At 39.8% G+C, this 19,704-nt stretch overlaps 1 protein-coding gene across 2 annotated transcripts; it reads left to right on the forward strand.

Moving 5' to 3' along the window:
* Positions 1-352: 352 nt before the first annotated feature.
* Positions 353-17,884, forward strand: LOC131447283 (palmitoyltransferase ZDHHC18-B-like). 2 transcript variants are annotated; one of them, XM_058618950.1, is made up of 9 exons: positions 353-647; positions 1,763-1,923; positions 9,384-9,533; positions 9,665-9,829; positions 12,391-12,442; positions 12,518-12,620; positions 12,880-12,989; positions 13,604-13,706; positions 17,059-17,884. In XM_058618950.1, the coding sequence occupies exons 1-9, from the start codon at positions 391-393 to the stop codon at positions 17,305-17,307; spliced, it is 1,350 nt and encodes a 449-aa protein (XP_058474933.1). In that variant the 5' UTR covers positions 353-390; the 3' UTR covers positions 17,308-17,884. The 2 variants fall into 2 exon arrangements, with proteins under 2 accessions (XP_058474933.1, XP_058474934.1); XM_058618951.1 differs by having other exon boundaries at positions 9,692-9,829; positions 17,059-17,883.
* Positions 17,885-19,704: the final 1,820 nt, after the last annotated feature.

A 19,704-nucleotide genomic window follows, 5' to 3' on the forward strand; every position in this document is an offset into this window, starting at 1 on the left:
TACGTCGGTGCAGAACGCAAATCATTCGTGAATGTGTAGTTACGGTTTATTGGAGAACACGTACCATGACGTACCGTCTCATGTACGACACACTTTGTGCATTAGCTAAACAGTGACATGTGCTTAACGAACATGCGAGCAGCGCTAACGGTATTTAGGGTTTTTTGATGTTAAATAACCAACAGCTGGCTGAGCTGGTCAGCGCTACCAAGCTAACCGCGGTCAGCGGTTTATCGCTTACATCCGTGCTGAGCATTTGGGACGTAGCTGAAAGTCGTCATCGCGGAGACAGGAGCAGTAACGGGTTTGAACAATGGCTCTTTTTGGATTTACACCAGTCACAGTTACTGAGGTGTGACAGTCACAACAGCCAATACTTCACGATAAATCATGAACAACTGCGAATACCAGCAAATCGTCCCACAGGCTCTCCCGACAAGCACGGTCACAACGTCCCCTCAACCTCAACATGGTCATGACTCTGACAACACCGAGAAATCAAAGAAACCCAGGAGGAAGTGGCAAGTTTTCCCCGGTAAGAATCGCTTCTTCTGCGGGGGACGGATCATGGTGGCCCGGCAGAGCGGGGTCCTGCCCCTCACCCTGGGCCTTATTGTCCTCACAACTGGACTATTCTTTACATTTGAGTGAGTTGTAAACAAGATTTTTTACATTTAATCATTTCTGTAGTAAAATGAACATAATAGTTTTCATACGTCACAGCAGATGTGGATATAAAATATCTTTATTTTCCAAGATGAATAAGTATAAAATAAATAATAGCTGTAGGGGGCGCTAGCTTAGAAGTCAAGGAGGTGGCATCGGATCTTGGCTTGTTTGCCAATATCCGATAATACATTTTAAAGCCGATCTGCTGATACTGCTGATACCGATATCATGCTGATAATATTGTGCATCCCTACTGCAGATAAACATTTATACAGCTTAAATAGTTGTTTATTTTTAACTAATACTCGACTTAACTTAAGTCACCATATTTCTTAAAAAAAAAAAAAGTAAATACCAGTGCTTGGGATGTGAGAAGACACTGATTATTAGATTAATTGATTATAAATGAATTACTTAACAAATTGTCCAATATTTTGCTTATCGGTTTGATTGTTTTCTTCAATAATAAAAACAAGTTAAATGTGAATATTTTCAAGTTTCTTTGCTCCATATAACACAGAAATAATTAAAACTGAATCATTTTGGTTTATGGACAAAACAAGACATTTGAGAACATCATTTTCAGCATTTTACGGACCAAACAAGTACTCGATTAATCAAGAAAATGATCAACACATTAATCAATCATGAAAATAATGGTTAATTGTAGCCCTAACCACTGCCGTATGTACTGGAACTGAGATCACTGGCTGAATATGAACATCTTGTTCTTTGTATTACTGTGTAGTGAAAAAGTGCTCCAGATCGGTCTCCAAAGAGTAACATAGTGATAAAACCACTGAATATAAATCAAACTCTCATTTATAAAACTGTCTGTGTGAATAATTTATATTTTTTAATAATAGGAATTGGCCAATGAGTATTTATTAAAATTAAGCATTTTTTTCCTCAGAAACGTAATAAATGTTCAAAGTCTTTGTAAAAATCAAAGTGAAGAACAATAGACTCAGGGACAGCTTCTTCCCCAGAGCTGTGAAAGCAATCGCCCCCCTACAGTGAAAACAATTCCCATCCCTTTTCATTGCATAAAATCCTCAAAGTTTCTCTCTCTCTCCCTCTGTGGCCATTGCAGCTGTCCCTTCCTGGTGAAACACCTGACCAGCTGCATACCTGTTATTGGTGGAGTCCTTTTTATATTTGTGATAATTACCCTGCTCCAAACCAGCTTCACTGATCCTGGCATCCTACCCAGAGCAACACCAGATGAGGCTGCTGACACTGAAAAACAGATTGGTAAGGCCCAACTCTGGCATAAATATGTGGATGTAAGTTTTTAAAAAGCTCATTGTTTTCTCTCAGATTGATGTTCCTGCATTACCCAGAAATCTAGACGCACCCTAGCGGTAGCAAATTTGTACCTAGGGTGCGTCTAGAAACTCCTCGTTAGCTCGCGAGCTGCAAAATCCGAACTCTGGTTTGTCCCAATCACTTTGTGTATGGAGTCGGTGGGCGGGCTTAACATGATGACAACAGAGTAGCAACCATTCCATGTGTAGTCCCTGTCGGTCTTCTACATGCACGTAAACAAGATGGCTGCTGCTGGCGAACATCAGTCTCTCAAATCGGCTTTGGCCTCGACTTTGAACGATTTGGAGTTAAACTTTTCGTTGAAAAATGAACAAATAACGCTACTGAAGTCATTCCTTCTAAAGCAAAAGTTTAATTTATCAGCTAGCTATGCTGGTGGTCAAACGCATGGGACTCAAAACCCACTGGTGATTGTTGTCTCACCATTGATTGCTCTTATGGAGGACCAGGTAAACAAGGCTACCAAATTCGGACTCTTGGCCCTTCAACTTGGCAAAGGCGACCAGGAGGACATTTGAAGCGGTCGGTGCCAGTTGATGTACAGGATTCAGTGAGTCCCGAATTCTGGCTTCTTCAGAAAAATGGGGAGACATGTTGGCCACCGAGGTCTTCCAAGACAACGTATTAGGGACTGTGGTGGAAGAGGTTCATCTCACTTATATGGTAAGTTTGTTTTAGCGACAAAGTAGATATTCAAAAAGTAATCTAAACTAGCTACAACAAACTACTCTGATGTTACACAGTTCTATGAGGCTCTGATGTTACATTACAGCAGTGACATTACAGAACAATTAACTAATGGATAGTTTCGTTCAGACCTAAACATTTGTTGTTGATGTCATTGATGTTCTCACATTATGTTATGTATTTACATTTAAATGTATTCTGATATGTCTACCAGGGTAAAGGCCTTCAGAGAGAGTTTAACCAGGCTGGGAGAACTGAGGTCCATTGTAAAACAGGGTGAGTATGAAAGTTGTGAGACCCATGCCCATGATCCTGTCTTCAGCCTAGGCTTATATGTGGCTGGTGCAATAGCCACTGAAGACTAATGGTTATCAGGGTCACCCCTCTCCTCAGGAAAGCCTCCAGCTTGTTTACCTGCCCTTCTCTGATAAACACTTAGCGCGGTGCTGAAATTAAGGACAGTAATAATCCATAGACGATCATTAACTAAAAATCTGTTTTGTTACATTACTAAACTCTTATCAATACAGAAATCTACACTGACAACATATTGTAGGTGCTAATGCACTTGCCTTTGTCCTTCAGGTACACCTATTCTGGCCTTGACAGCGACAGCGGACCTGGATTCCCGAGCAATTATTAAAAGACAGTTGCATTTGGAAAATGCCACTCACGTCACCATAAGCCCAAAAAGAACAAACATTGTTCTACAGTGTCTTCAGATACTATGGACTATCGGCATACCGATATCCGATATGCCGATATTGTCCAACACTTAATTTCCGATTCCGACATATGAAAGCTTTTTTCCCACATAACTAATTTTAGGTCACGTATCTACTGTTGGAGTTAAAACATATTGCCTAATTTTATTGTGATGCCCCACTGGATGCATTCCACAAATAAACACTGTCTGTACAAAATAAGAAAAATCAACTGAAGTTATGCAAAGTATCATTTATTTATCACATTTTCTCTCAACTATACAATTTTGATAATGGGACATTTTTATGAAATACAAGCAACACTTTAGAAGTGTGAAGTGAAGTGCAAAGAAGGGGAACAAATATAGACATTGCACTTAAAAACCAGATATCTGTTGTGAAGCTGATGGATACAGCATCTGAAATGAACGTCTCGACGTGCCTGTAGGGTTAGGGTTAGTTGCTTGTTGCTTCTTTTCATTACTTTGCTGCACAAATGCTGTGTGTACCTCCGATGGATCATGGCGCAGTTTGATGAGGTCATCAATCGCACACTGGAAACATAAAAGGACCATATTCTATTCTATATATATGCGATATGTTTGTGCAGGCATGGTGCAATAATCACTGTTGTACTGTTTTCATACATGTTTAACTAGATTACTGCTGCTTTTGTGTTTTGCACCATGAGTTAAGAGTGTTCATGTAGTTCATGACACTGGGTTTTCACTGGATGTAGTATCTTGCTCAACACTGTGAATGTTCAAATAAAAGACTCTTCCTGTTCAATTGAATTTCATTATTGCGTACTGTAACTAAAATTCGCCACAATGTATATCAAGCATTTACGTGCATATTTTGGCGAAATCCAGGCATGACTTTATCAGGTTTTCATTATCGGCAGAAAAACTGATACCGATATGAACCGATCTTGCTTTATCAGGTTAATATCGGGTTGATATTATCAGTGTGCCAATAATGTCGGACATCCCTACTAACGACTTGCGGAAAGATGTCCTGTCACCAAAAAGTAACTTGATGAGGTCTGCTGGGTTGATAGGGATCCAGAAAACAGGGTCGTAAACTTACTTAACGGACACTTCCCCATCACAAGAGTAGATTACTCACTTCATTAGGCAGCGATGGTGCACGCAGAGATGTTGTAGCCACCACAGCACTGAGCCAAACACCCTATTTCATTTCATTTTATTTTGTTTTTTGTGTCCTGCACACAAAGTGCCCAACCCTCATGGGTTTATAAGACACCATCACATATTACATTACATTCAAAATACAAATGATTATACAGCTCGATCTTTGAACAAAATACTCCTTCTTCTTTCCAGCCCAAAGTGTTCCATGGCAACTGTCAGAAGCAACACAGTTGTGTCTGTGATGAAAAAATCTTTGTATGTGTTGTAGGCAGCGTGTGGCCCCTTCTTTCATTGCTTGCAACTGTGACATGTACATACACTGCTTGGCCAAAAAAAGTCCTAAAAAAAAGGGTCACATCGTTTGATTACTCACTCATTCACTGTGTCATTGTTTCCATAAGCTTCTGCAATGTCACAAGATTTATTTACGTCCAGTGTTGCATTCATTTTTCACCAAGATCTTGTATTGATGATGGGAGAGTTGGGCCACTGAGCAAAGCCTTCTCCAGCACATCCCAAAGATTCTCAATGGGGTTAAGGTCTGGACTCTGTGGTGGCCTATCCATGTGTGAAAATGATGTCTCGTGCTCCCTGAACCACTCTTTCACAATTTGAGCCTGATGAATCCTGGCATTGTCATCTTGGAATATGCCCATGTCATCAGGGAAGAAAACATTTTTGTTTGTGTATCAGCAAAACTGCAGAGAACATCGTCAAAAATTTAAAAAGAATCAGGTTGCAAGCTCAAAATATTTTCTGCTGGCCAAAGCAGCCAATGATTCAATCGCAGCAAAAAAGTCATGAATTCATAGTGTCAATGCAGCAGCTGTACCTCAACCTTGTCATGTTGGCGCACAGTGTCCCATGATCCTTTGCAGATTTCTCACTGAAGAAAACTTTAAAGTGGATCTAAGATGATTAAAAAGTAAAGACAATAGTAAAACTAAACCAATGAATAAGGCAGCCTGCACCTCTGAGCCTGGTTCTGTCAGAGAGGGAGTTTTTTCTCTCCACTGATGCCTAGTGTTTGCTCATTGAACTGTCGGAGTTCTCTGCTCTCCTTGATGTTGTCTATGTACAGTGCCTTGAGATAATGTATGTTTTGATTTGGCGCTGTACAAATAAAATTGAATTGAATTGAATTTACATTTAGGTTGAGCTGGTTCTGCTCACAACATTTGGTGAAATGAGAAACTGTGTTGAGATATTCCTGAATTGAGTTTGTGTCTGTGAGGAGGCCAAGAATGGCTGTCATCTGCATATTTGAGGAATATGGTGGGGGGTGAGGGGCTTGTGCAGTCGTTTGTGTACATTGTGTATAGGAAAGGGCTCAGAACACAACCCTGAGGGGCTCCAGTGTCGGTCGTGAGTCCTGGTGTGGTTGTTGTGCCTACCCAGACAGTCTGCTCTCTGTTGGAGTGGAAGTTATGGAGCAGATGTATCAGACGGGAGGGGAAGTTGAGATGGTGCAGTTTTTGCATCAGCAGGTGTCTTTGGATTGTGTTGAAAGCAGAACAGAAATCTGCAGGATTCTGACGGTAGTACGAGGGGAGTTTAAGTGTTCCAGCAGAATATGCAGCAGGAAGGCCACAGTGTCTTCAGTACCCCTCTTGGCCTTGTAAGCAAATTGGAAGGGGTCCATGCGCTGATGGACATGTGGCAGGATGGTGTTGAGCAGCAGGTACTCCAGGCACTTCATCAGGATGAAAGGGGTAGAAGTCCTTCAGTTCTTTGGGTCGGGGTTTGTGGGTATTGGGATTATTGTTGCTGTTTTCCAGGGTGAAGGTATTTTGCATTGCCGGTAGATTTCCCAGAAGAGTTGATGTATTAGTGGGTAGAGTTCTGTAGCACAGGTCTTGAGTACCCTTGCTGGAATCCCGTCAGGCCCTGGAGCTTTGCCTGACTTGCACCTTCTCAGTTGCCTCCTGACGTCTTTCCCTGAGAAGGGTGCTGGTTCGTTGGGGTCCAGCAGGGGGAGCGTGCCCAGTTATCTGTGGCACTCTCTGTGAAGTCATCCTTGTCAAAGTGATTAAAGAAGATGTTCAGCAGGTGTCCAAAATCAGGTGGGCTGGGTCTAGGTGCATTTCCAGTGAGGGGTTTGGCCATCTGGAAGGCTTGTTTTGTGTTCATTTTGCCGATTTTGTGTTCTAGACTATTTTTTATATTTGAGTTTGGCTTTCAGGACCTCATTTTGACTGTCCAGGCCTTCTTCGCACCCCCATATTAAAGAATGCAGTTTACATGACAGACAGGGTTGTCTACCTCTTAATGCAATTGCAGCAGCAGCACAGGTGACAGGACGAGAGTGGTTTGTGATGGTTGAAAAGACAGACAAGAGGAGTGGTAAGAAACACTTGGAGGTCTGACTCAAAGCTGGTAAATGAGAAAGATCTCAAATTGTCTGGTGAAGACCTCCACAACATGAAATTCTGGGAGGGGCTGCAGAGTGTTTTGGATTCACTTGCAATGACTGTAAGGATGATGACCTTCACTTCCTGTAAAAGCTCCTCATGTTTCATGAGGAGCCGCTGCTTTCCATTTTTTGTTGTTTATGTGTTTCAGCATTAAATCATCCTCAGACGCGCACACCTTTTGTTTAGTGATGACCTGAAAGAAGTCAAAGAAGTTGTATATAAAAATAATTTACTGTGGTAATAATCTACATTGTAGAGTAATGCAGTCGACGGCTACATTGACAGCTGTGTTGACAAGTTTGTTCCTTCGTCTTTTCTAAATCCAGGGAATCTCAAAAACCTAGCCTTCACAGAAACATAGGCGCTACTTGCCATAGTAACATAAAGGTTTCCAAAACAATAATGTATCACAAAAGTTAACAATTAATCATTTTTAACAGTACAATAAACTGTATATGGAATGTTGTAAGAATTATGTATTATTACTCTTTTCCAGCAAATCATGAATTACATACAGTGTCTTTACCATGAACTATGGTTATTAGACATTTTGAACCTGAAGTGGACATGTGACTCTCTTTGAATCATGAAATGAATATTAACAAAACATATCTAAAATAATATATATTGAATTACATTAGGTGCACACTATACAGTATAATACCATACGGAATATGCAGGTGTTCTAACAAAGCATCCTACCCGAAAAATGTCCGGTTATGGCGGTCAATTCAGTCCTCTGATATATTATGAAATTTAGTCACAGGGTAAGACCGTATTAATAGCTTTTGTGAAACAGAAGTTTACTAGGGCAGCACGATGACGACGCCAAGAATATGTGGAGCAGGAAAACATGAAAAGAAACTGACCAACAGCCCAAGACACCCTAAAGTGTCGGCCCCCGGCTAGCAATGAGCCAGAGCTAATGCTAGCAATGGCGGCTAATGACACATTGGAGCCACCCTCTTGGTTCTCCACCGAAATGCAAAATTGGTGAACACTAATTGTTTTCCACTTTATTTTGGTTAATACTTAACTTTTTCTGTTTCTAACCCTAATTAGAAGTTATAGAGTTAAGAGTTATAGTTTGTAACCCCCAATAGATGGGTGTAAATATTCTCAAACAGTTGATAAGTGATTGTGGAGGGTGGATAGTACAAACTACTGCCATGACATTCTATAGTCACTTTAGCAGGTAAACATAAGCAGTCTCAATATACATATTCCCGCACTCTTGAATTATTTCTTAAAAACAAAAAAACCCAAAAAATTCCATCAAAATCACAAGTCTAATTGGCTGAATAGAATCTCGTGCGGAGACAAGGTTTCGGAGAATGTGTAAGTTCTGAATTTCCCAATCTCCAGCAGATGAATCATTCCCACTGACCTCACTCTGTTGTGTAGCAGGTACACATGTACTTTCTTGCGCCTCAGTGAGGTGATGGTGGTTTCATCTTATTGTCTGTCCATCATCAGTTCTGGTATGATAGCTGCGTGGCGTTTCTGTAAGCTGGATGAGTGCGGCTGGTTTCCATTGGCCATTTTCTTGCTGGAATCAGATTGTTGCTCCAGCGTGCAGTCGTGGTAAAGGTCTGGCAGCTCTGTCGTAGTGTTTCTTCTGTTTGCGCTGACATTCTGCCCTTCTTTCTAGCTCAATGTTCTGTGGGGTTAGTTGGGGCTGCAGTTGCTTTGCTGTTGTTGGTAGAGTGGAGCGTAGTCTGCGGCTCATTAGGATTTGAGCTGGTGATTTCAGTCCATCGACAGGAGTGTTCCTATAGTCCATCCTCCTTGGCCTTTGTGAGGATCCACTTGGCAGTTTGAACAGTCTTTTCTGCTAAGCCGTTGCTCTGAGGGTAACGTGGGCTTGATGTTATATGTTGAAATCCACAGGATTCTGTACATTTCTGGAATTCATTGGAACTGTAGCATGGTCCATCGTCAGGACAAATTCACATTTGGGTCTGAAGCATGAACAATAAGACACTTTCATCCGGTTGTCAGGAAGTCCTGATCAACCAGCAGATTCCTGAAACCTTTGCCAGGCTCCACCCTAAGCCTACATTCTTATAGAGATGCTTTCATTTGAAAACAGCATTTTCAAACATGTGACTTTCAGCTCTATGTTGACAAATATTTCACTTCTTGGTGTAATGGATATTACATTGGCAGTGATGATATCTTATTGACATCTAAAGGTGTGAACTACTAATATTTGAGGACTGAGAAAAGTGTTCCATGTCCTGCTTCGTCCTTTTTCAAACAGATACTCTAGCAGTTATGTTTATTGTCAGTTTCATGATTGTATGCATTTATTATTGATGAGTGTAGTTGGCAGAGACAGTGTGCTGCTGTGTGGTTGCAGCAGAGTTTGCTGGAGCTGCACATACTGACATTGGCATGATTTTTGTCCTTCTCTGTCTCTGTAGACGATGCAGGAAACACAAGCTATCATCCTCCGCCGCGCACTCAGGAAGTCCTGATCAACCAGCAGGTGGTCAAGCTCAAGTACTGCTTCACATGTAGGATGTTCCGGCCTCCACGCACCTCCCACTGCAGCTTGTGTGACAACTGTGTGGGTGAGCAGCACACACACCAGCAACGTAACATCAACATCAACAACCATATGTAATAAATAATAGCTTCATGTGGGCCACAGTGATCATTATAACCTCACTCGGCAACACACAATCTATTCCTCTACATTTAGTTCTTCTCTGGTGCACTTGTCCTTCAGAGCGATTCGACCATCACTGCCCCTGGGTGGGCAACTGTGTCGGGAAACGCAACTACCGCTTCTTCTACACCTTTATTGTGCTGCTCTCCTTCCTGACGGCGTTCATCTTTGGATGTGTGACCACACATCTGGCACTGAGTAGGTCTTCAGGCTCCACACTAAGCCTACATTCTTATAGAGATGCTTTCATTTGAAAACAGCATTTTCAAACATGTGACTTTCAGCTCTGTAACAGACGCAGTAATCTGTGTCCATACTAGCACACTCAAAAACAGATCACAGCCATTCATAGCACAGGTGTACAGGTGTGCAGCATCATCATGTGCAACATGCATTATAATTTAGTTATACATTACAATTCATTTATATATTGTAGAAGTAGCATTGTCGTTGTATCAATATCTGCACTGTGTGAAGTCAAGAAAATCAAATAAAGAAAGATGGAATTCAATGCCATTTCAACAATATTTACCGTAATGTCTGGACTACAAGCCGCTACTTTTTTCCCTCGCGGCTAATTTATGGATTTTTCCCGGTTTCACAAGCTTCATGCTGCGAAAAAGCTGTGTGGAAAGGCCAAGTGGAAAGGGAACTAGGCTTGTCGCCGGTTCAAATCCCCACCCGGCCAAAAAAAAAGGGCTGGTGTACCCCTGAGCAAGGAACCCAACCCCCAATGCTCCCCGGCGCTACTCAGTGTGGCAGCCCACTGCTCCTCATTCTAGGATGGGTCAAATGCAGAGAAATACTTTCCTTAAGGGGATTAATTAAATTCTTTAAGGTGCACCCACTCGACATCACTGTAAATCGTGCATTTAAGGTGGCGCTCTGTGTTAAGTGGGAGGCTTGGATGACCCTGGCTGCATGTGAAGAGCAACTTATGGTCAAGTCTGCCAGTGGAGCATAGACATGTGCGGCGTATTTATGTTAAAAATAAATATTTTTTAAAAATTCTATATTTAGGTGCGCTTATAGTCCGGAAATTACGGTAGTTTCAGTGGAACTTTGGAGGACTACATACACTATATATCAATATATCATAGATAAAATAAATAACAAAAGTAAAGGCAAAGTAAATTGTACTTAACAACAATAATAATAATAATAATAATAATAACAAGTTAAAACAAAGACTTGGCTGCATATAAAAATAAAAAATTAACATGTGCACAACTGAACAGGATTTTGTCCCAAAATCCACACAACTCTGAGGGAACACTCGTTAGCGAGTTGTTGGCCAGTAAAGGAATGTGTTCAAATCCTCTTTGACCGATCATAGTTGGCTTTAACATCACTTATCTTTTGGAGCCTAACTGCCCAATTTAGTGGGTAACTTTTATCATATGTATTTTTATGCTTGTTTTCGTAGTGTTCTTTCACACTCCCACTTTTAATCACTGTATGTCGTTACAAACCAGCCATGGTACACAGACTCTCTCTCTTGTCTTCTCAATCCTTTGTATTTCTCTCTCCCTGTCACTGTCACGAGAGTGCCAGCTGTTTTCCACGCCTCTATTCAATGAAGGCCCGCCCTACTCTGCCTGTGATTGGCTGACTAGTACAGGCAGGATGTCCCTTTCACTGAGTAGCGTGTAGAAACGGTAGAAACCATAGAAACACTGTCAGAAAAGATCCGGGTCTGGGTCTGGACCCGGGCCGCGGCCATATTATTCAATTATTGTTCATTTGTGGACTAAAGAGAAGAAACATTTTCTTACATATTGTTGTTACACTACTGTTGTATAATTAATGTCTTGTTTCTGTACAAATTAAAATCATATTCCAGGTTAGTAACATTTAAGGAAAATAGTTTGTCCATGTTTATCTCTGAGTATGAGACACATCACATTTACTCCAGTATTACATGAAATATTTACAAAACTCCATCAAAAACGGTTAAACTGTTACATCACACACTCAAATCACTACATTCTACTATTATTAGTTATTAATATATTTCAGATATGTAAATATAGCAGACTGTTTGGGCTGTTTTGGCTGATTACAGCTTAAATCAGAGGGACAGGAGAACTGTGATGCAGGACTTTGAACTGTAGAGGGCAGCGTTTAGCCTGAGTGTGCAGCAGATGAGTCCTCTCCTCCACAGGATCCATACCCTTAAATGAGACACGGCTACAGTCACTGGGGTTTTTATGTTATGGCTTGTGCTATCATTAGCTGCAGTAACTCGATTTGCATTGTTATTACATTGATATGGGGGGTGGAGTGGCTCAGTGGCTGAGACCGGTACCCTGTGTGCAAAAGACTTCATGGTCGCAAGTTCAACTCCACCCTTGGCAGGTTGTGCTCAATTCCCTTGTAAGTCCCTTTGGATAAAAGCGACTGCTAAATGACATGTAATGTAATGTAATGATATTCATCCATCTACATCACTCAGTTGGCTTCACTGATTTAAGTTGCTCAATTTATATTGTGTCATTTCATGAAATAAATACTTGTATTCACTTAAAGGGACACTCTGTGTCTTTTGTGCATGTATACAGTGCAAAAATGCATTCCTTCTGCTTAAAGGCACACATTTATTGTCTTTTCCCTGTTTTGAAAATGATTCCCTGATTCAATAACATTCAAAAATATAATTGTTGTTTTCAAACTTAAAGACAGAGTGGTAGTGTGGACAGCAGAGTGGATGTAGCCTCAGACAGCAGCTGTTTTGTTCAGTATGTTTTCTTGTCTTTCAGTGGCTCAGGATGGAAAGGGTGTGGTGTTTGCTCTGCAGGAGAGTCCAGGAAGATATCCTTTTTGTCATCAATGCATTTAAAAAAAGCTTCATTGTTTACTAATGTTCTCCTTAATGCAACCTTTCACTGCAGTAGAGCTCGTCATATGTTTCTTCTCAGTCTGGTCCATCTTGGGCCTTTCAGGCTTCCATACATACTTAGTGGCTTCTAACCTGACCACAAATGAAGATGTGAGTAATGCTACAATGTTTTTTTATGACATTTGTATAATTCAAATAATCTCACCTTATCACTTTTAAGAAATGTGTAAATAAACATGTAAAACTGTAATACTATATAATGTAACGTAAGACGTACTGTAGCTGTGTTTTAGTCGCTGTTTACATTTGGAGCTTCTTTGTAGTGCTAGTAATGTTGTTATAAGTGAACATAAACCCTTTATTGATTTATGAAGTTTAAAAAACAAAAAATTGTGTGTTTGTTTTCCAGATCAAAGGCTCCTGGTCAGGGAAGAGTGGAGAAGACGTCACAAACCCATACAGTCATAAAAACATCCTCATCAACTGTTGCTCTGTGCTCTGTGGACCCATGCCACCAAGGTTGGTCTCACATTCTGGGATTGGAATGGTTCATTCTTGAAATTCAGCCATGTGAGCATCTGGTCTTGTCCTGTGTGACATGGACTCTCTGACTGGCTGCCACCAGGTGGTGAACATGGACAATTACACTTCATCTTCTCTCATCAGGGTTCTCAAACTGAAATGACCCGGGGGACAATGAGTGTCCACTAGATTATACAGGTTTCTAAGGCACAGACACCAGTGACATGAGTGTACTGTATACATATATGCTTCAGGTGACCTGGAGAGCTGCTCTTTCACTGGGTTGTGTTCAGATCCTCCCTGGGACGCGGTTCTCTGTGGATCATGTCTTTGTAGATCATGCACGGTACACAAACTACAAACACAATTTATGAAGAACAATGACATTTTACAGCCAGAGGCAGAGCTCCATCTCTCCCCCCCTCACAGCTCTGAACAACGATCATCATGGTTGATCTTTCATGGATCACCCACATTCACTTTGTTTTTTTTTCTTTTCTTTTGATTCATGAACAACTTTGCACCTGCAAACCAAAGTCATATATAGTGTGTGTGTGTGTGCATTCAGGATGAACTGATAAGACACTTTCCTTTCTTCTGTTCTCTTTTAGTTTAATCGACAGGCGAGGCTTCCTGCCTGCAGACGAATCTGCCCAGACAGGTGGAGCGGACATGGACGTCCCATCTGTGGCCGTTAAAAGCGAGATAACCATGGTAAGAGGATCCTCCCACCTCTCTACTGTGTCTGCTTTCCCCAACTCCCACCACAAACCTTCATCTGTTGCCTGGCAGGTAAAACACAGACATGAGAGTGACATCACTCTTGGGGGGTAGATAGATAGCAGTGTAGGTTAGTCAGAAAGTAAACAAACAAACTGTTAGTAGGATAAAAATAAAATAGACTAAACATAAACTAACATATGCTGCATACATGTAGTAAAAAGCAAAGTTAAAAAGAGGTCAAAGAAGCAGTAAAAATACTATAAAACCTGCAGTGTAAACAGATGAAAAACAGATTATGACCCACAACATGGATTATAAAGTGCAGTTAAATTAGAGATACGGTGCATAGTGGGATAAATGTCCTTAGATTTGACACCAGATGTGATTTAGGTCCAGGCTGTCACTGGGGTCGTGACCCCTGAACACCTAGAGATGTGTGTGTTCCTGAGTCTGTTTGTCAGCAGCCTTGTGCTGAACATCAGGTTTTTTCCAGGTTTCTTAAACCTGGATTTTTTCCGCTTCCTAAATGTGAATATTTTCTTCTGTTTTTTATAACAGAGAGATGATTAAAACTGAATCATTTAAGAACATCATCATTTTCAGATGTCACAAAAATCCTCTCTACCTTTAGCTGCTGTTTCTCTTTGAATCAAAGCAACTACATACGTTACATACAGGAGAGTAGCTGCTGTTTGCACCAGTGATTGTATGTACAGTATGTGTGTAGAATAAGCTGTTGAATAAGGTGTAATGCTTAGTATTTCCAGGTATGGTGAACCTGCAGTTCACTATTATTTAACTCTGTGTTAGCTCCTCTCCCCCTGTCAGTGTTAACAGGGTTAGCATGTTAGCGTTGATTTAAAATAGCTTAAGTGCCAAATTATGTGTCACATATGAACTCCATCAGTACATTTCCTTACGTCCTTTGTGGTACTCCTTGTTGCCCGCCCTCTCTCTTTTTTGATTATGTTTTGTCACACATTCCAAATGGAAATCGTTCCCATTGTTGGTTGTTTCTGTTGTTAAGGTCTGGACCAACTGTCCCTAGTATCAGTCCACTCAGCAGTCTGTCACGTCTGTACTGTCCTGACTCTGCGGTGTCATGTACTCGCTGATTAACCACATTTAGAAGAGGAAAAGGCAAAGTTTGATCATTATACACATTATAGCTTATGGTCACTTTAACTTAAAAAAACTTTTTTTGGCAAAGACATGGAAATCAACATTTAGTCATTTAGGCAGTATACAGTATGTATGTATGTGTATATACAGTATCTATGTATGTATGTGTATATACAGTATGTGTATATACAGTATGTATGTATGTGTATAATATGTATGTGTATATACAGTATGTATGTGTATATACAGTATGTATGTATGTGTATATACAGTATGTATGTATGTATGTATGTGTATATACAGTATGTATGTGTATATACAGTATGTATGTATGTGTATATACAGTATGTATGTATGTATGTGTATATACAGTATGTATGTGTATATACAGTATGTATGTATGTATGTGTATATACAGTATGTATGTATGTGTATATACAGTATGTATGTATGTGTATATACAGTATGTATGTATGTGTATATACAGTATGTATGTATGTATGTGTATATACAGTATGTATGTATGTGTATATACAGTATGTATGTATGTGTATATACAGTATGTATGTATGTATGTGTATATACAGTATGTATGTGTATATACAGTATGTATGTATGTGTATATACAGTATGTATGTATGTATGTGTATATACAGTATGTATGTATGTGTATATACAGTATGTATGTATGTATGTGTATATACAGTATGTATGTGTATATACAGTATGTATGTATGTATGTGTATATACAGTATGTATGTATGTGTATATACAGTATGTATGTATGTGTATATACAGTATGTATGTATGTATGTGTATATACAGTATGTATGTATGTATGTGTATATACAGTATGTATGTATGTATGTGTATGTTTTATGTTTCTGTAATGGTTAATACACCAGTATGAAATGGGCAATGCTAAAATATTATTATTATTAATGTTATCCATGGATTTTCAAAAGTATGGTTTTACAAAAAACAACAACATAAATGTGACCATAAAAACAGTAAAACATTAATACATATATATATATATAACATAGTTATTTACTTGCATTGTTTGAGTGGTGAACTGTTGATGCGTGATTCATTTGTGAGTTGTCAGAGAAGCCCAGTGAGCTGCTATAAACAGGTGAGTTCAGTTTGAGGAAGCACCTTCAGATACACTCGTGATTCATGCCAAAAACGGACAGAAAACACACTTAACCCCAAACTGCCCATGGCAGATGTGGTAGATTGTGTAAATAGTGTGTTAGGCCACCTTGACATTTGTTTTAGTAAAGCTTGACGGTGTTTAGTGTGACCCTGGCTCTCTTAAACCTGGAGTGGAACCCTAACTAATGCTCCTGTGTTTGTTCTATTTCATGGAAATGCTGCCCTACGACATTTGCTATGTAATAAAAAGTGTCTTTGAAATGTCCACATGCTGAGAGCAGCTCGACAGATCTGCTCCTCTGGATATCATCTGTAGATTTGACTCGTGCGTACAGGCCGCAACAATTCCAGACAATATCTAGAGCAACATCTGCGACCTGATCACCTCCAGATGATCTCTGAAACAAGACATTTAATTGTAGGCATGCACCGATACCACTCTTTGTGTATATTGACTTATATTTGTGTACTTAATAATACCATTACAGCAAAAAATAAATAAAAATACACACTTAGATACTATTTTTGCTGTGGCCGAGCGAGGACTATTCCTTATGTTTGCTGTTTATTGTGTCGTGTTGGTTCTTTGGATGTTTTCTCCACCTCCTCGTGGTCACAGTCACAGCACAGGACATTCTGCTCTGCTTCTGTCATAATTGCTGATCTTACAGATTATTTCCAAACTGATGACATTGCAACACTTCCACTTATCGCCGCATACCTGCTTCTCTCACTTGAACATGTGTAAAGTGGTATTGGGTGCAGCGGTATCTCAGTAGTTTTACAAGCGGGCAGCATTGGACCTGATACAGGTATGGTATCGGTGCATCATGAGAACTCATCTACTGCTATAAGTTCATTGGCTGATTCTTTAGTAAACCTTATACTTACCTGCTACTCACTCCAAAACTGAACATGAATGTGCCTCTATGTGCAGATGTGTGGCATAAAACTGGCTGCTTTCTCCCTCCTGTAGCTGCTGTTGCTGCAGTCGCTGAAATGATTGAACACTGCTGCTCATCTTGTTCCCTCTGTGTTGTCTGTCTCGTGCCTTGATCCCCAGTGCACACGGGGACCTAAAGGTCTGCTGGACTCAGCCTTTCTCCCTCCGTTCCTGTCCACCCCGTGTCCTCGGGAGAAACATCGGGAGAAACATCGGGAGAAACATCGGGAGAAACATCAGACAGCTCCGACAGACAACAACCCTGCAGTGAACTCTGACCTCTCACTCTCTCAGCTCTCCATGAGCTGTGAGGACCAGGGGAACACCTCTCCTTCACATCACACCAAGACTCCGTCAAAGACAAAGTAAAGGGGCTTTCCATGTTCCCGTCCCTGTCTCCTTTACCTCTCTGGATGCTGCCAGCTTCTGCGCTTTGCACTGAATAACCGACGTGTTTGATTTTTGCATGCTACTGTATAAAACAGTGTAAGTCATTGAGTGAGGGTGTAACAGTCACAAAGATGTGTTATTAAGTCTGATTCATTCACAGACAGCAGAATGAATGAGAGTCAACAAAGCAAATGTGGGAAAGCAAATGAAATGATGAAATGTTTAACATAGTGGCACTAGCATACTCTCGCAATAGAGCCATACACGTCTGTCAGTGATTCTGATATAAAAGAAGAATTTAACAGCATGTTAAATCCAATAAATAATGTGTTTCAGGTGAACAATGCTTTGTTCAGAAGAATCAAGCTCAACTTGGTTTCTGTCTCAAAGGGAAAGTCTGTCACAAATATGTAGTGCTGGGCAATATATCAATATTTTACCAATTTATCAATATTTTACCAATTTATCAATATTATATCAATATTACATCAATTTATCAACATATCAATATTTGACCAATTTATCAATATTACATCAATTTATCAATATTATATCAATACATCAATATTTTACCAATTTATCAATATTATATCAATTTATCAATATATCAATATTATATCAATTTATACATATTATATCAATTTATCAATATTATATCAATTTATATGTAGCTGAGATTGGCACAGCACCCCCCGCGACCCTCAGGTGGAGGATAAAGCGGTAGATGATGACTGACTGACTGATATCAATTTATCAATATTATATCAATATATCAATATTATTCAATTTATCAAAATATCAATATTATTCAATTCAATGTTATTTGTATAGCGCCAAATCATAACACACATGATCTCAGGTCTGTACATAGACAACATCAAGGAGAGCAGAGAAACACAACAGGTTTCCCAGAACCAGCTCTAACTATAAGCTTTATCAAAAAGGAAAGTTTTAAGTCTAAGTTTAAATACAGAGAGAGGCTCCGCCTCCTGAACTGTCATTGGAAGCTGGTTCCACAGGAGAGGAGGAGCCTGATAACTGAAGGCTCTGCCTCCCATTCTGCTCTTACAGACTCTGGGAACCACAAGTAAACCTGTATTTTGTGACCTAAGTGGTCTGTTAGGGTGATAAGGTAAGACTAGGTCTTTCAGGTATGAAGGGGCCTGACCATTAAGTGCTTTGTACGTGAGGAGGAGGATTTTAAATTGAATTCTAAACTGTGGGTGGAGCCAGTGTAGAGAAGCTAACACTGGAGTTATATGGTCTCTCTTTCTAGTTCCTGTCAGAACTCGTGCTGCAGCATTTTGAATGAACTGAAGGTTCCATTTATCAATATTATATCAATATCGTGATAATTACTTAAAAATATTTATGGGATACACTAAACATTATAAATGAAAAAGTCTTTAATTTTAAGCGTAATTATTTGTGTTAAAGCAGAATTTGACCATATTTATAGTCAATGTAATTGTTTATAATCTTTCATTTAACATTAAAAAGCCAAAGATCTGTTTTTTTTTTTAAAATACCAAAGAAATATAAATATATAAAAATATAAATCTGAAAAGTATAAGATTGTTTTCTATATTTCCCAGCCCTACAAATGTGACATTCACACATGTAAATGACATACTGTTTCTGAAGTTTCACCCTGAAGTGACCAGCACATGGACAATGTTACAGACACATGTTACAGACACATGTTACAAGCTGAATAACAGGCCTCAGTGTTCAGGTGTGAGACTGGTGACAAGTCTGAAGGAGCTCAGTAAAAGCACTACTTTCACCGCTTTAAAGTGAAAAAAAAGAAAGATGTGTTGATCCCTGTTAAAACTAAGTGGCAGCTAAAAATAAAGTAAGGTGTGTTTGCTGAGAAGTGTACAAATACTGTGAATCAGAACACATGAACTGAGAGTACAGACACTAACTCACACACACATGCTCAGGAATGAGGCGACATGCTCCCTCAAACCAGCTCCAGGACCTGAACATATGTGATTAATCAGAATCTAAGTCAAGTGCATGGCATCTTGCTTAAAGTGATTGAATTGATTTATTTGTGCAGTAATTGATGACGTGACAGCAGATTGTCACGTCATCGTCTGACTCACACACTGTCACTGTCAGGCTCCTGATGCTGATGCTGATGCATTTGAACTTGCTTAAAACACAGTTTAAAACACAGTTTAAAACACAGTGTAAAACACAGTTTAGAACACAGTGTAAAACACAGTTTAAAACACAGTGTAAAACACAGTTTAGAACACAGTGTAAAACACAGTTTAAAACACAGTGTAAAACACAGTTTAGAACACAGTGTAAAACACAGTTTAAAACACAGTGAACAAACAACATAGAGATGAAGATGAGCAGGTG

This window comes from Solea solea, chromosome 20, assembly GCF_958295425.1.
Source record: "Solea solea chromosome 20, fSolSol10.1, whole genome shotgun sequence".
Taxonomy (NCBI): domain Eukaryota; kingdom Metazoa; phylum Chordata; class Actinopteri; order Pleuronectiformes; family Soleidae; genus Solea; species Solea solea.

Excerpts from the sequence above, each read along its gene's own strand:
- LOC131447283 (XM_058618950.1), top strand. The coding sequence starts at position 391 with ATGAACAACTGCGAATACCAGCAAATCGTCCCACAGGCTCTCCCGACA. Across the intron at positions 648-1,762 it reads GGACTATTCTTTACATTTGA|CTGTCCCTTCCTGGTGAAAC; the intron begins GTGAGTTGTAAA and ends TGGCCATTGCAG. Across the intron at positions 12,443-12,517 it reads CTGCAGGAGAGTCCAGGAAG|TGCAGTAGAGCTCGTCATAT; the intron begins ATATCCTTTTTG and ends GCAACCTTTCAC.